This window comes from Doryrhamphus excisus, chromosome 13 (assembly GCF_030265055.1).
Source record: "Doryrhamphus excisus isolate RoL2022-K1 chromosome 13, RoL_Dexc_1.0, whole genome shotgun sequence".
Classification (NCBI taxonomy): domain Eukaryota; kingdom Metazoa; phylum Chordata; class Actinopteri; order Syngnathiformes; family Syngnathidae; genus Doryrhamphus; species Doryrhamphus excisus.
This window is the reverse complement of record NC_080478.1, coordinates 16,199,104-16,216,951: the sequence shown is the minus strand read 5'-3', so window position 1 is coordinate 16,216,951 and position 17,848 is coordinate 16,199,104. Positions and strand designations below refer to the sequence as shown.

At 41.5% G+C, this 17,848-nt stretch overlaps 1 protein-coding gene across 7 annotated transcripts in view; it reads left to right on the top strand.

The window, feature by feature from the left end:
• Nucleotides 1-17,848, top strand: part of esrrb (estrogen-related receptor beta) — a 48,420-nt gene that overhangs the window by 13,867 nt on the left and 16,705 nt on the right. For 2 of the 7 annotated variants that reach the window (XM_058090983.1, XM_058090977.1), the window contains exons 2-4: nt 266-334; nt 8,462-8,871; nt 16,265-16,390. In XM_058090983.1, the coding sequence (XP_057946966.1) occupies nt 8,475-8,871; nt 16,265-16,390 (523 nt within the window). In that variant the 5' untranslated portion in view covers nt 266-334; nt 8,462-8,474. The remainder of the gene's footprint in view (nt 1-265; nt 335-8,461; nt 8,872-16,264; nt 16,391-17,848) is intronic. The other 5 variants (XM_058090982.1, XM_058090978.1, XM_058090980.1 and 2 more) reach the window with 3 other exon arrangements.

Genomic DNA, 17,848 nt, shown 5'->3' with positions numbered 1-17,848 from the left:
ACCAAAGCAGCCGTGCACAGACACTATCCAGATGGGATCAGCTTACGATAATTTGGTTTCAGAATACATTACCAAAAGAGGCTCCCGGCTGGGAATGGCCACCCCGCTAGGAGCCGCGAGCCTCTCTGGCCTCTGAAGTTGCCGCTCCAGCTGACTGGCCCATCTTTTCCCATGCCGCCTGCATTCAGGAGGCGTTGTGCCGTCTGTGATGTCTATAAATTCAGTCTGTCACCCCATTCTAAATACTTCTTCCTTGTACCAACAGGGCTTTGTTGTCCAATTCATTAGAGAGATTCCTGAGTCCACTGGCCACGCTGGAGCCTTCTCATTTCTGGTATCTAGTATCATTACTTTCACTGTAAATGTGTCACTCAAATTGAGCTGAATGAGGAGAGAGGGGCGCGAGTCCCCAGGCCAAATGGGGATGTAGAGTATATTAACACTTCTTAGATGCTCGATATTCTATGGTGCCATAGATATTCCACTTCATACATGCCAAGTATAGACTTGGTCGTAAGGGACTGCAACTGCAACCCTTTTGTATTTAAAGCGTACATTTTGTCTTTGTAGACAACCCATTTCAACACAAAACCAACCACAATGTGAATGGGATATTTAGACAGTATTTCAAGATTTTTACGGTTGTTGTTTCACGGTGCTAATGTGCCGTGGTTGGCTTTAATACCGGTGGTCCTCGGGTTCCCAGAATGTAATGCAAGTCCAGTTTTAGTGTAAGTCAGAACTAAATCATACTGTACTTGAAATAAAGTTACTGTATGCAGCAGGTTTCTCCAGCTGCCTAGGGGGCGCCAACATTCAAACGCCTCTTTCTGCTTTTAGTACAAAAAAAAAAGCTATGCCGACAAGCTATGCCACGCGTGTGCACTAATGATACTGAGTTTAGCTACTACCATTAGCTGAATGTATACCTATCATAACAACAACATGACAGCTCATTTTTCATCGCCTCTCTGAGATTGCTTTAGTGTCTTGATGCCAGTTTTTTTATTGGGCGGAACGGAAATTCCCGTCAATTGTTATGCACTTTAATTTGTAGTTGTCAAAAATGTAGAACTTTTTTTAACGCAAGTTGCTCCTAAGTCACTTACACTGTACACAGAACACATGAAGGATCCAAAAATTAAATTTTACAACAAGAATTAACTGATACATGAATCAAAACAAAACAACCTGTGGGTCCTACGTCATTAAAATATTGTCCCAGGCTAGTCTGGAAGGATAACACCCCCATTTCTTCACCCAGATCTCCTTGTAACAGTGCACTGAATCCATGACCCCTCTGCCATTCATTAGCATTCAGTGATCCTTATCCTTTATGATGGTCATGACCATTTGTTGGGACCAAAAGAACGGCTAATATTGATGAGCTTCTGAGCTTTTTATGATGTTCATGTGCACTTCCGTGGTGATGGCTTTTCTTTTCTTTGGCGCACTGCCTCTTGGGAGTCATAATGAAGTTTTTCCTCAGTCTGGCTGAGCAAGTACATAGTGTATCTAAGTCCTGCGCTCGGCATGTATATTCCCCACAGCATGTGCTGTAGCTAGTTCCTAAACGAGTCTCATGTTTACTCACCAAATTGAAGTTTTTAATGAATTTGTAATCAGGAAACGTAAACCGAGGACCACCTGTAACTTTCAGAAATCGGGTACCATACCATACTACTAGCTTACTGTGGGTACCACCTAGTGTCATCACGCGTGCCCCACCTGATTTCTCATCCATGATAACCTTGAACACCTCTGCTGCAGTGTGAGAATCTGTTTAAAAATAACTAGCTCCATTAGACTAGAAGGATAATGCTAGCCTACGTGGGCTCTTATGCCCTTGTGGCAGCCGAGTGCTATCACTGACACGGCGCGTCAGCACTTCTTCCTGTTGCTCCAACATTGAAGGGTTCCTCTTAATTTACAGACAGATTTTTGCACACACAAACACGCATGCAGTTCATACAAGTTCCCAAAATAACTCAAGAAACAGCTGTTAAAAAAAGATTATGTTTCTAAAACTTAATCTGCAATATGTCACGCGACTGAAGGCACATTCTGTTCCACTTGGTCGACAAAGTGAAATAAGTGTGCGATATATTATGATATAACGATATGGGTGTTTATCAGTGAAGGCTATTGGTATTGAGCAGCCAGTTGTTTGAAGGTTATGTTTCTGAGCAGTAATTGAAATGCAAAATAACATTAGGATCGATGGTTAGCTTTGTTTATTTATGAAATCAATATTGAAACTGCCCGTCACAGCAGCAGCTCCCATTCCCACTGACAGCTTCACCAAGTCTCCTCTGTGTGGGCCAGGCCAACCTCGCACCCGCTACAACTTTTACACAAAGCAGGTCTGTACATAAACTCACAGCGTCGAGGGTTAGAATTAATAGTTTGGCATGGCATCGGGAAACGTTGACATAAATAAAACGCATTGAGCATGTATGATATAAAAATCGGGTAAATAATCACATTGTCCCATTTCTGTTTCATAAATCGTTTTCAGACGTTGCATTGAAACTTTCCAACCTATTTGAATGCAAGTCACAAAGCAAACATCTCCTTAGGAGAGCACCGTGACAGCGCGAAGTGCAATCAAATAGTTACATTGAGTGGCTGGTTGTTGAACCTGCCCCTCAGAGGCAGAGCCCCCACCTCCCGGCTGCTTGTCCACAGACACCAGACGTGGCGTGCGCTGAAATGTATGTTTAGATTGCCCCTTGAAGGAGACACATTAATTCATGAAACATCCCCCAAAGTTTAATTATTCCTGAATGGCGCGGTGGCGGACCCCACTGTATAAATCAGTAAGGTCTACCCGCCTTTTTATTACCAGCACTATTTATGGGAAATATGTGGCAGCTGGTGAAGATGAGCTTGTAAAAAGCTAGAGGCCATTGCTATGACGATGTCTGCCATAGCCCGCAAACATCGTCACAGCAATGGTCTTTTTAAGCATCATCGATTTATTTAGCTGTAATTTGCGTCGTGTGGCTTGATGCTACTGTCATTTTTCGACATAATAAGTATGCTATTGTATGCTTCCTAATGACCGCGCTGACTGTGAACCTATACAAAAATACATATATAATTGTGTACAATTTCATGGGAAATTGATAAAGCTGCTTTTTTTTGGCCTGATCATTTGGCGTATGTGTCGTCTGTTTGTATTTGGCTCGTCTTTTGATGGGAATGATAATTTATGGTGGAGACAAGATAGGCTCTTTGTTTGGAGCAGGTAGAGTTCCCTCCTAAACAAGAACAGCCTATCAGAGGAAGATTAATGAAGTAATTTCATGCATGGCGCTATGCCTCTGTCTCCCCCCCCACCCCGTACGAACAGTCACTGTGTCTAAACCTGTGATTTACACTGGACTGCGTTAAATAGCCTTAACCCTTGATCATAATATTTCTTTCTGTCTGCATGCATGCGCACATTCAGGAATAACACTTATATTTATGATAAAGCAACCTATGTTTTGAATGTCTTCTTTTGTTCTGAGTTTATATACAAGACATACATCTGTACAAATTTATGTTTTCCTCTATATTTTTTTTCCAAGATATGTAAAGGACCACTTTTTGTTTTTCTATTGTATTCTTAATTTAATATTTACTAGTTAGATTGTATTTAGTTTCCTGAAGATTCCATTGAACCGGTCATACATACACACACACACACTGCCTGTATTAAAGGATACAGTATTCTCCAATTAATTAGTAGTATTAGTAATGTAACATATAATACCACATTTGATGCATCGACAATACATCTATATATTGATTAATACAAATCTTTTCTGTAACACCGGTTGTCAGATAGCAGGCCCATAATTCCTTTTTATATACTTATACTTTATGGGCCATTGTTGTTCATGTTGATAAAATGTGACGAAACACATGTAATGGAGACTTTGGTTGAAATGAAATACACTACACTTTTAATCCTGAATGTACTACATGGAGAACTAGACTTGGTGCGCACTGGACTCTAAAATCATGCCAGTTTTACTCTGCAAAATAAGTTTAGCGGATCTCCAGGACCCCTCTTTCCTCCCCCACTGACAAATATTTCTATTACACGGCATTTGCTTCCATCAACATAGTGAACTCAGCCCCTTATAAGAACTAGATCTGCCCTGTGCGACCCAGACGGTTTACGTCAGACAAACAGCAGTGCCTATATCACAAGAGGCCTTCTCCTTCCTGCCAGCAGCATCTCCCCAACAGGAAAGAGCAGGAGGTGGGGGGATGGCGGGGGATCAATAGATGTGATCTACAGTACTTCTCGGTCTGGGCTATCATATGGTGCCGCCGGAGCGTGGGGCTCATGTTGTCATAGTGGAGTGAGCTCATTGCTTTATAAAGAAGATATCAGCGCTGCTGTGGAGCAGCTAAATATAATCCCAAACTGGAGACCGAGAGACTTAATTGTACAGACCTCAGAGTGCATGGTCCCTCAAAGGGAACCAGGCACTATAGCGCCCAGCCTAAAGACTATTGATTGAGGCCCTTCAATCTTCTTTGGCACCACAAACACTCTCGTCACATATCAGTTACCTTTTTGTCATCTTTTCCTGTTTTTTCCATCTTCTCAACTTCCTTTTTACAGCGTAGATTTGACTTAGGAAAATAACTGTCAACTTGTCAGTCATGCTGATCAACAAGGAAGTTAAGGACTATCCAACATTTGAACGTACTGCTAGCACAGGTTGATGATAGCCATTTGGCAAAGTTTAACTACTAACATTAACTATGATTTAATTTATAGGGGGTATTTATGGGGTATGTATGTATGTATGTATGGGGACAAATTAAAATTCATAGCAATTTTTTGCAGTTTACTTCATAATTGTGAAAAACATGGACATTTTGTCTAACATTTGGTGTTCATGTATTATTTGATTAAAAAAAAAATTGCAAGTCCAACCGTTTTACTGCTCTTTTTTTATGCTTCAGCATGAATAATGATTGAGAATCTCCTAAATTAGGGACCTCCTTGTCATAGATTCAAATGTGTCCCCAAGGAGTGCTCAGCTTGCCTCCAACCAAACCACAGCAGACCACGCCTCCTTCCACAATGTTTTCATCTTTCGTATTTTTCTACAGCTAAAACACGCATTCAGGTCACCAAACAATGGGAAACAGCGCCTTCCCTGAAAGTACATTGACCTCATATTACCCTGACGGCCATTAACGCAGAATCAGTCGGAGAGGTTTTCAATCAGAAGCTGATTGCAAAGTATCATATAATCCTTACCAAGTAGTTTTCCTCGTTTGTTTACCTCATGTGAACACACCCTGCAAGCTTCTTTTTTTCAGCACCCTCCTCCAGTCATTGCTTTTTTTTTTTCAAATGAGTCCCTGGCTGTGTGTTGAAGCGGTAAAAGATGGCAGTGGCCCCTGGAGGAGAGGTCAGCTTGGCGGCTGCCAGTGGGCTCAGGTTGTGCTGCAGAGTCTGAGCCGGGCCGTGAGGAGGTTTGTCAGGAGCTAATTGAGTTTGTCCTACCTGCACTGACTCCGGGGCCAGTGGCTTATCAGGCCACATCGCCTGGGGCCTTCGAGACAGATCTGCCCCTACTGGGGCATCTGATATCACCATCAACCCGCCTGCAGGTGTCAACCCCCACTAACACTGCCCAGCCTTACTCAGTCTGAGGTAGCAGGGACGCGACACCTTGGGATGAGGTTAGTAAATGGTCCAAAATGGTGTTTTTGGCACCAAGTGGCCTTGTGTGTGCAAAGAACATCAAGGATGTAACTCATTCTATGAGCTGAGCCCCCAGTGCTGCTTTGCTTGCAATGCATGTTTTACACGAAGCCTACAGGCTACAGTGAAGAATATCATGATCCCGCTGAAGTGCACAAGAAGCTCTTCACATAAATACTTACTAATTGGCTCAATTAGATCCCAGATCCCAATTCCAACAGCCGGCGGGACTGTGTTGAGATGTGGGGGCAAGAGTGTTCTTTACTTCTTCTCAGATGTTCAGGAACAGTGAGTGTGAGATGAGCTGCCAGATCATTAGGCCAACTAATCCTGGTCACGGCAGCACCATTGGAACGATATTAGGGATCTAAAAATTCAGTTGGAAAGACCAGGTTGAATCAGATTAATACCAAACTGCGTGGTGTGCATTTGCAGACGAATATCCTTCTCCTCAGCATGAATTTCGATCTGTACAAAGGGAACAAAAGAAGGAGGAACGGAGGAAGGAAAATGTATTTAAGAAGGGCTATATTCTTTGGGCAGAAAGTCAACTGAATACTAAATGCTCTTATCTGAGTAAGCAAGTAAAACACATGGCTTTTACTTTACAGTGTAAGAATGTTCTGTAGCACACACACTAATTAACACCCAAATATTTATTGGGACTCTATCACACTATTTTATGTCCATTAATCATTTTGTCATACAATGGTATTCTTACAATTAAATTGCAATGGTCCCATTTGAGATTGTGAATATTTATAGACTTTTTTTTTTGGTAGATATATTAATACAAGGAGTTAGTATTCCATCGGTATCATTAATCAATATATGCAGACTTGCTAAAAACATAAGCATAGCAGTGGTATAATGTGTCATAGCAGAATGAGTTAAGGGGATTCTCGCCAGCACATTTATAATAAATGACCACATAGAGCTGGAGGGGAAACAGTTAAGACACTTATGCAATTATGCTAAGTGTCACCCTGAAGCTGGCCTTTGAACCAGGGTTAGGCTTACTCTGAATTTGTGAAATAAAAGCTAAATGGAGCCATCTTGTGCGCCTGCGTTTTAATATATAGCCTTTAATAAGCCAAGTGCAGGTGCCCTATCACACAGGTGCACATATCCATCTGAAACAGAGAACATAAAGCAGATGAACACAGAGCCGTGCATTAATGTACGCATATTCAATCTGCATTTATTAAAAGAGCAGCAAGTTCTATTTTAGAAAGGCGTGAAATGGATTCACTTTTTCAAGTTGTGTCTCCAAGGACATTTAAGAGCACAAATGGATTGTTTTAAACCGCAAATCTGAATAACCTTCTTTAATGACATCAAAAATAATAACGTTTGTGTATTTTTAATCAGAGCTAAAGGAGCTAATTTTTTAAACCTGGTAGTTTAGTCTTTATATCAAGAAAAAAAGATACTTGTGCTTAGCTGCAGAGCTTATTCCGCAAGGTCAATGGTTTTAACAGGGGGCATTTTTTATTATTTATTTTAGCAGTTAACCTTTTTTTGAATTTCCAGAAGTGGTAGGCACCTGGAGCACCAATGAATATACATGACAGTAGGGAGAGAAACCCCGGGAATGAGATTTAATTTGACACACTGACCCCCCATCTCCACGGACCCAGGAAGCCAGGGTGAGAAAATAAGGTTGACCCACTGACCCCTGGGCCTGAACTCCTCTGTCACCCACCCTCGCAATTAAATCATCCACAGTGAGCACAGGCAGTTTGAGAAGAGGCCTCTGGTTTTCTAGACTCAGCAAGAAGCACTCGCAGACTGACAAATATCCCCCAAATATGCAGCCAGGTCTGGTCTGGTCGTCTGACATGTCATATATGTAAACATTATCATTAGTTGGCAATATGCTAATGGACTTGTATGATAAACACCCAACTTTGGCTGCAATGCTGCCATTTTGGAGTCTGTGTATTCAAATTTTGCATAATACATGCAACGCTCAATTTTGTTAAAAGGCAAGTGTAATAGACCTTTCACCCCCTGTGTGGTACCTAATGCAAAGGGGTGTATCTGCTTCCAACTGTGCGCCCTTGCGTTCACCTTAAGAGGTCACTAAGTCTTCCTGTTAGCCTCGATACATTGAGTTATCCACATTTACCGTCGTGTATCTCTACTTTACTGCATTTGCTGACAGAAGAAAGAGTTGAGCTAAGTTGTTTTGTGTTTTTCTTTTAGTTGGCTGCTAAAGGTCACAGCACAGGACCGGAATAGATTGCTGTGGCCAAGGAAGGTTTTACAGAACATTGTATGTCTACAGCCAACCTGCTGCACTTTATCCTGCACACGCTACGGCATTGGGCTGCATGTGTTCCCAAAATACAGTTATTATACGGACAGGGGAAAAAGTCGATACCTTGCCATCATGTTTTCTTTTGGTTGACTGCTGAATGAAGGAGACAATCCAAGCTCCACTGGAGATGCCCCAACTATTTCAGGGTGTGAGCGTGTGAATGCATTTCTTCACTGTCAGTCTTTCTTTCATTATGAAAGGGACATTAGCTGCATATAAACTATTGCCTTTCAGAAGAAGTCAGTGTATTTTTCAGTAGCTCCAAAATAATTAATAAAATCATGTAGATTCAATACATTTTGTAATGGCAATAAACTGCAGCATCATCCAGATGTTTACATAAGACACTGACTAATCATTTAATCTCTATTCTTCCTCCCTATTCCTCCCCTTTCCTCTCACCATACTTACCACAGGCTGCTGAATAGAATGGCCGCTGATGACCGGCACCTACCCTCCAGCTGTGGGTCCTACATCAAAACAGAGCCATCCAGTCCATCTTCGGTCATCGACACGGTCAGCCACCACAGTCCCAGCGGCAACTCAGATGCTAGCGGCGGCTATGTGAGCACCATGAACAGCCACTCCAACGGCCTGGACTCTCCTCCTATGTTCACCCCCGGCGGGCTCGGAGCCGGCACCTGCCGCAAGCGCTATGACGACTGCTCCAGCACTATCATGGAGGACTCGTCCATAAAGTGCGAATACATGTTGAACTCCCTCCCCAAGAGGCTGTGCCTGGTCTGTGGAGATATAGCCTCGGGGTATCACTATGGTGTGGCCTCTTGTGAGGCCTGCAAAGCCTTTTTTAAAAGGACAATACAAGGTATTTTTCTCCTCTCCCCTTCCCCCAACAAAACCTTGAACACATTGATGGAGGTTATTTCTCCCATGTTTTACCACACACGACACACCACATGTGATATTACAACAATGAGTGAACATTGTGTAAAAATATAAATTCTTGGAAGACTGATGCACTTGAAGATGATAACCTGAAGATGATAGTAGTTCCATGTTCTTATACAGAGTATAGTCCATTTCTAGTTGTGTCTGAAGGTTGCAGCTCAGATTTGAGTATGGAGACAGTTGGTAGCTGACTTAAACACCAAAACAGAAGAACTAAACATATGCATTGCCGTACACACTCAAAACTGCAATAACACGTTGTGTAATTAACCATCACTGCCTTCATTTGGATAATGTCAGAATACTGAAGTCCATGAAAACATTTACACACAAATATACAGTATTCGGTTCCAATACCGGTTTCCAATGTGTGCACAAAACCAAAGGGAAACAAATATTTTTTGCATGGGCCATGGGTAGTGACAGTGTGATGACATCATCTGTCATGGCTGGTGGTGTATTGCAGACATGACATCCTCACTTAGATGTCAGATTTGGTGGAGCACACAAGCTTCCTGCCCAGATGCTTCCCAGGACATGCTTTATTATTCTTAGCCTCTGTGTGTGTGTGTGTGTGTGTGCCTGGGGACCAGGGTGCGACCGACTGGCTATCTGCAAGGCATGATGTATCACAGCTTCTCATTAGAGAGGCAATGAAAGGCCCCCCCACTGTGAAACCGTGCGCTCTGTTCCAGATTAATCATAAAGACGGAGATATTTTACAGCCTGGAAAAAAAAAAATCTGCACATAGCACAGCGGTCCAGGTCTAAACCTAGCTGGCTTTCGAACGGAATACATGCAGTTGAAAAACTAGGTGTCAGAAAATTGTTTAGCACAGTAGACAATTTGAAAATTCTTATGGGTAAATGAGTGTGACATATTGCTCCCAGCAAATGTTCACCCGCGTGGAGAGGCGTGCATTATGAGCAGCCTGGCGGTCTTGATGGGTGGTGTTGATTTTGGACCTTGCATCCCTATCAGCTTTAGACAGTCTATGTACCTTTTGCAGGCAAACAAAAGCATTAGGCCAAATCCTCATGTTTACCATTGCTGCCATCAGCAATCCTGTCTTATTGACAAAAGATGAACATTTTCTCCCAAGTAACAGCTGGGCTTTTGTCCTCTCACTTAAAGTACACCGGCGATAACACAATGGAACAGAAAAGAGGCATCACGAGAAGAAAGAGACGTCTTAAGTGAAGCACGGGCCTAAACAATTAAGAGGAAGGTACATGGAGGAAGAAATTGAAAGCTCCTACCCCCCATCCCTACTCTCCCTCACTTTGCATTGTCGATTTGAAACCCCTCTCTTTCCCTTCTTGGAGGGCTGCCTGTAATGGAGCTAATCTGCCGTCGTTTGTCCGAGCCACAGGAGTTTTGTCAATAACAATCAGTGTTTGGAAAGTGTAATTAAGGCCGAGGCTTTTCATTAGGAAGAAGGGAGGGGGCCGTCTCCAGGGACGGGCATGCCAATTAGAAACTCAGGCACGCGTCGCCGGGTAATTTCAGGGAAAGGAGGGGAAGAAAACCCTGGACTTTTTTAGATTGAAGAGGGACTCTGCTGCTCTTTCAGATGAGAGAAGGGGAGGCTTAATGGCATAATAATCAGACGTGGGTCCCGAGCAGAGGATGCAGGGACTTTTTGGGGGTAGTGAAAGCCTACCAAAATGATAAAAGAAACACATGCAGCGTAGCCGGAGGAAACGGGAAGCAGTAAATTGCACGATGTAGAGCCTTTAGAAGAATGAGAGGGTGGGGTTGATGAGAACTGATTAATTAAAGGAATAACGAGGCAGTCAAGGGTGTAGTGTGAGATGGCCCTCGCTAATGAGAAGAAAACAAAGGACCTGTCTTTTCTCACCCTTTATCACATTGTTCTATAGCACTTAGGGCAAATAGCATGCTAAGTTAATCTTAACTACCATCCTGACAGCTTTTTAATCACCTTGAACTCACCTTGTTTGCATTCCTCGGCTTCCTAAAATAAAGCCTTATTTATTTATGGGATACAAACATGCATTTTCAATTTATGACCATAGATTCACCTGCGCAATATAATCATGTTAAAAAATGGTTATTTGCATCCAATTGGATTGTGATATTATAGCCTTTCAGGAAGCTGTGTGCCTTCAAAAGTGCAATGAGATTAGTCGTATTCAACTTTGCCACCACCATTCAACTTCTGCATGACTTCTTGCACTCAGATGCCATGTCTTTTTCCGACTTTAAAGAAAAACACACCTCCATGGTTGACATCACTCTTACTCCTTGCTGAACACAAGCAGTTGTTGTTGTTGGTTCTGCACGTTGAATAGAACTGGCACTGAATCTGCAATGGACGGCTTGTATCGGAGTGCCAGTATCGGAGAGTCTAGACGCGGGCCGATGTAATCTGATATTGTTTTTTGGTTGATATCGGCTCGAATATTGGATCGGGACACCCTATTAAAAAGTCAAAAAGCTTTTTTTGGTAAGCCTGAAATGCATTGTCTTCTTAAAGACAGAATATTTGACATGCTTTCATTAAATGAAATCAAAAATCATCATAAAAATCATCTCCAGTTGGTCCCCTGTCACCCGTTCATTTCATCCACCAAAAAAGCCCCCCCAACTCTTCCATGGAGATAGTTACATTAGGCTTGGCCAAGCCCGAATCAACGTCAACCTGAATCTCAATCCATCCCAGAAGCTCCCTTGTTCTCATTGCCCTCCTAATCATACCCCTTCCCTGCACCTCACGTCCCCTACCAATCCAAAACATATATCACCTATCGAACCATGGTTTCTTCCCATTTTGAACCCAAGTGTAAAATTTGGTGAAAAACCAAGTGAACTCGGTGACCCCCCTTTATATGAAGTAATAGACCTTGACAGTAGGCCTGTAAAAGTCAGTTTAGATTTTGATGAGAAATACTTGCCATTTTACTGTAATTTACTTACAAGACCTGACTTTCCCCTCTGTGTCCTGGCACAGGTCCTGAAAAGCCATAAAATAGATTGAGACAGATACTTATCAAGAGAAGAAGGAGGCAAATCTTCTTCTTCTTCCTTCACTCTCAGATGTTATTGGTAACCAAACCATAACCTCTCGGAAGATGGATCAAATCCCTGCATGGTCTTTGAACAAAGATAAGCCAAAATGCTCTATTTCGGGAAGTGGGACTCTTCATCCATATACAGTATCTGATATGTTAGGGGTGCAACAGTAAGGCATCCTTACTGGTTGGTACGTATCTCAATGTTAATGTTTGGTACGTACCTAAGTACAGTAATTCTTAAATAAAAATATCTCAAAAATAATATTGATATAGCATATGGGAAATGTGGGCAATATTTTGTACTATAAGCTATACTAGGTTTATCTTATAGATAAAAAGTGTAATAATGTGTAATGTAGTAGGTAATAATATATCACATTAATAACAGGCTTTGTGCCAAAAATGTCCCCTGGACCGCACTTTAGACACCCCTGATTTATAGTGTTGCTTTTTATAAATGTACATGTGTAACAGTAAGAGTTCAAACAGATGATTATTTTATTTTGATTAAAGTTATTAGTTAAAGTTATTATCTTTCTACTCATATTTGACCTTTTACACAAGTAAATTGTTCAAAAACTGAGGTCCCTCGAGGTCGGGGCCCGAAGGTGGTGGGCTGGGCGGCAAACGTAGCTGAGAAACGGAGTCTGCAATTGCCTCCTCACCTCGCCGACACAGACAGGCGGAGCACCCCCACTGACTTGCACGAGGTCAGGCAGCAGAAGTGGGACACCACTCAGGCAACCGTTGTTGCTTCGCTCTGCGCTTCCAAGCCAAATGCCTCCCCCTTTTTGTCCGCTTTTAGGCAGACTGTCTCTCACGCGACATATTACATACATACACGCACTGTGAGAAATTAATTGCAAAACCGAAGTCCATAAGGGTATACTGTCTTGTGTAGGGTAGGCCGAGTGTTATACCGCGTACAGTTGCATTACTATAAATCATTATATGTGTGTATACTGTATGTTACATTAGACATGTCCAACATGTGAAAAGAAGTTCGCACATTCTGTGTGGAAGTGGTACTTTGACTTATTCTTACTTTGTCCTTTTTCACACCCCATTTTAAACCCTTTCTTGAGTTCAGAATAAATACATTTGAGGCCAAATAGTTAGCTCGTTAGTATGCTATGTGTAAAGTAGCCTACACATTACAGTTGAGTAGCGTGTTGTAAACAAACATTAATAGGAGTGCAAAGGTGATAGGGTGTTTTTTTCATGTCTAGAGGACTCTAATGAAAGTTAAAATTGCATTTAGAAGTCATAACCAAAAATGTTCAATTTATGAATATTGAATACTACTTTGCTGAAATTCACTTATCACGGTCGGGTGTGGGACCAATTATCAGCAGTAAACAAAGGACCGGCTAACGTAGCTAAACTTTGTCAAATAGCTACCATTTGCTGGTTAGTTAGTTAGTTTACATGCTCAAAGCAGGAAGAGGACGGGATACAAAGTATGTTCAAAAGTTAAGATTTATGGAGTCTAAATGCTTTTAACTGCGGACTTTTGACATGACAATTTGCTACGTGTCATGTATTTGGAATTGTTCGGTATTTGAGCTGACAAATTGTTTATATGTATATTTGTATAAACAAGACAAAAAAGAAACAGGGACATGGATACTTTTTTAAATTATTGTATTTGCAGTTTTACAGATGCAGATCCTCCATTGGATCTCATTAATTTGTGTAGATGTCATGCAATTTCAGATTTCATCCTTTCTAAAGTGCTTAGGTTATGGGCTCCTTAGTTCAGTTCAGGAGACGTCTTTATTTAATGTATATCCTCTTCTTTACATCCCAGCTGGTAAAAAATCTACAAGTTTATGTGACCTGGAAGATGCCATGTTGTTGTGGGTGTGTGAGGTCGTCGGATAATGTAAACATCACAAGCTGTCGGAATGAGGCACGACTTGAAGCATATGCATGAGAGAATTATTTGGTCTGCTGACAAGATACAAGTGTGAATGCAAACCAGACCGCACTAAAGTGACCACATGTATCTTTTATCATTTTTGGTCCGGACTACAAGGGTGAAGGCATGCTTGATTTGCATGATTTGTTGATTTATAAGAAGCTATTTTTCCCTAAGAGAGCTGGTGGCATGACAGTGTGTGAGGTTGTGTACTTGTGTTTGTTTGCGGGATGTGTAATATCAAAGCTCTGTAGCTCTTTTAGTAAATCACCAGGTGCAGTTCTCGCACGTGTTCCCTCAAAGCATGATGAAGTGAAGGCGGGGGGGAGGTAGGGAGGGACAAAAATAAAAAAACACAAGCTAAAGCACCCTCGGGGACACACCAAGTCAATTGGCTGCCTTTCCGTGATGATAACATGAAATGAATATGAAACTAGACCTTGCTTGGCCGCATTAGCTGACTACATGCCGAATTAACGCAATCATCGTGTCAGCTTTCGGGTTGTAGCTGTTTCCTGCATCCATTTTATTTTGTCATCTCTCTTTCAAATAAGATGCTTTTTGTACTACCAATAATGAACAGTCTACTTCATGAGAAATGATTAATGACTTTTAATTGTACAAAGAAATCAACAACAAAATAATAATCTATGAATTAACTCCTTCACTGGGCAGCACTGATTGTCTCCTTCTGGCATGTGTGAAAATGAAAAGGATTATTATGGTCTGGCTCTGCTATGACAACAGAGAAAAACAGAGTGGGGAAAGACAATCAGAGCTCATCAGCCGTTTGACTCACACCTTTATTTACCCCCAATTCCAAAGAGATGGGGAGAATTAGCATAATGATTTCTTACCCAGATATAAGGAGGAATTTCTAATTATTTATAACATCTTGGGACCCTCGACTTGATCTGTCCAATAATGTTAACATAATTGCATAAGTTGTCAACGGGTGTTGGAGGGCCAGTGGAGGAACGCCAGTGGAATATTACACAGCTTGCTGCTTCTCTGGATGGAACGTGAGGGTCAGCGCTGCAAGAGATGATGTATGTGTGTGTGTGTGTGTGTGTGCATGAGTGGTAGAAAAGGGAGTGAACTATGCTGTATGTATATCGTATACACTTATATTGCAGCATAATTGAAAATATTGAAATATTGTAAATTAATGCCAGTATAGCTATTACATTGGTGCATTTGTGTTTATGCTGACTGGTGACGGGTGATACCAAAATACTGGCCACTTAACAGCTTTAGTGTGTATTTTTCATATAAAAATGTATAATACTTTATCTGTACAACCATAGCACCTAATCATAAAGGTTAAAATTCCAAAATCAAATATTTAGTATTTATAATCAAAAGATTTATGTATAAAAAGTAGGTTGCACACAACTGGTTTGATACTAGTATCTTTATTATCACTTTTTCACTCCAGTATAGAGTTGCTGCTCTTCTGGTGGAATGGATCAATTCAACCCCCCCCTAAGAGCGTCTTTTAGTGGGGGTGTTGCAGCCCAAAAGCTTGTATGTAATAATTTACCATAAAAATGTGCAAATGGAAATTTTATAATTAGTAATTAATACACATTCGATACTTGTATAGTTGAGTTGTATATTTGAGTATCGATATCACAGAATTGATAACTAATAATGACAAAAGGATAATCCTTGATCCATTGACCGTGTCCAATGTCAAAAGCTTTAAAGCTAAAAACTCAGTTGAAGTGAGAATAATTCAAATTCATAAGAACTATAATTTTGTGAAACCCTTTATCGAAACCCCCTGAATTCAGTAAAATGTAGGGACAGAGGCAAAGGATGTCCTGCCCTTCCCATTCTTAATGTTAGAGCTGAGTATCGCCAACCTCTTTCTTGTGGAGCAATGCAACTCTTTTTCATAGCCCCATACTGGAATCAGACTTTGAGTTGCAACTGAATAATGCATAAGAGCTTTTGCCTGTGCAGTATGTAAATAGTCAACAGTGGTAAGAACAGGTTTAGGTCGAGAGGAGTATTATGTAAAGTGGTCAGGGGCACCATGTCTGGCTCTCTAGCCTGCTATTGAAGCAGTTGAGCACAGGGGGGACACGGCCTGCACCCGGGGCCCGGAGGGGCCATGCACAGAATTAATGAGGGCAATTTAGTGTTGGACCAGTGTTGCATCCACTCTTGGGGACCATTGTAGTTTTAGCTCAGCCCCCCCACCATCCTAACTCTACACCACACACCACAGGCCATTTCCTCCTTTGGGGTTTTAGCACTGGAAGGACGTTAGCGATTGTGCAAATATGTTTTTATATATCAGCTGTAATTGCATCTAATTCATCTTGTTTGTTTCTTTTCTTAGGCAACATTGAATACAGCTGTCCTGCCACAAATGAGTGTGAGATCACTAAAAGGAGACGCAAATCATGTCAGGCATGTCGCTTCATGAAATGCCTCAAAGTGGGGATGCTGAAAGAAGGTAAGAAGAGTAAGAGCATTTTTTATTTCCTAATACATCATATATATGTATGTACATACGTATATATTTGTGTGTATAAGTGAAATGTTGCAGCCTTCATCAAGGCTACCTCAGGAACAGTTTTTTTTTTTTTTCAATAAATGCAAAGCACTGGGTGGCCAATACAGTGGCTACCTCTCTCCACCCACACAGCAGTAAATAATATGCAGTCTAGCTGGGAACACCAAATATGCTGAATAGCTTCATTCCAGCATCCGAGTAACAGCAATGTAACAGTATTCCGTCTGTAAAACGCACTCACTGGGCACACTCTCAGCTCTCCCCGGCATATTGATCCCCTAAATGCTTTCTGAACATCTCAGGTCTCTTCCTGTGGATGTTCTTTTTTTTTAAGTCGTGCCACTTGAGAATTCAGTGACAATTAAACATGCTTTGGATGGAATGGTTCCTGCTGGGTTTTTCCCTCTCCCTGACCTCTCTGAGCCCTGTGAGACCCAAAATCATGGCCATTCTGGCGGAGAAAGACATGCTCCTGTTGTGCCTCTCGCTCCTTTTTGTACTTGGCTGCTCCTAAAAAGCCAAATGAATAATGATAGATGTGCTTTTGGGGTGATGTTCCAGTGTGGCGTTATATTTATATTCAAGCCTCCTGTGGAAGAAACAGGTAAAAATATCATATATGTTTTCCTACAATACTATGAGTGCAGTTCAAGAGGCACTTCTTACAGTGTGACTGTCCCTCAGAATTATTCAGTAGCTTAAATACTCTCCCCGATAGACAGCCTAATAGATACAACACTGTATATATTCTGGCATTATTCCTCCCATTATTCACCAAAGAGAGGGATTTATAGATGCATATATATCCAGCTGCCACCTGAAGCCAGAGTCGTAACCTATATGGATCTCTGCACGGAAACCGAATCCCCTGGACTGCATGCAGCCAGATAAAGACTTAGTGCCAGAAAGACAGAGTAATCGCATTACTATCTGATGAAAAATTTATGCCACTATATCATCGTGGAGAGTAGGAGACTACAAAAATATGTAGTCGTGGCTCTGGATGAATGACCAGTGTCAGGTTAGAGTAAAAACAATGTAAAACTCAAATATGCTGAGTCTTTTTTTTTCTTCTTAACTTCTCCGCATTCAGCACAATCTTGGAATAAGAACGGCACATTTTAAAGTAATCATTATACTGTGACGAGTATCGTGGCAGAGCCCGCATGGAATGAAAATCATTAGAGCATTTGTCATGATTAGCAAATGTCACATATATTTTTACATAAGCATTAAAAGTGTCACCGAGACGAAATGGAAATAGAGACATGTGGTCAGTGTCCACTGTAAGCTTTATCAAGCCTTTAGCTCAACGCCATGCTCAGGCCCGAGTGTGGAAATGGCTACCGCTCATGTGACTGTGGTTGCCACTTACTTTCCTTACGGCAGAAAGGTCACATGTCTACC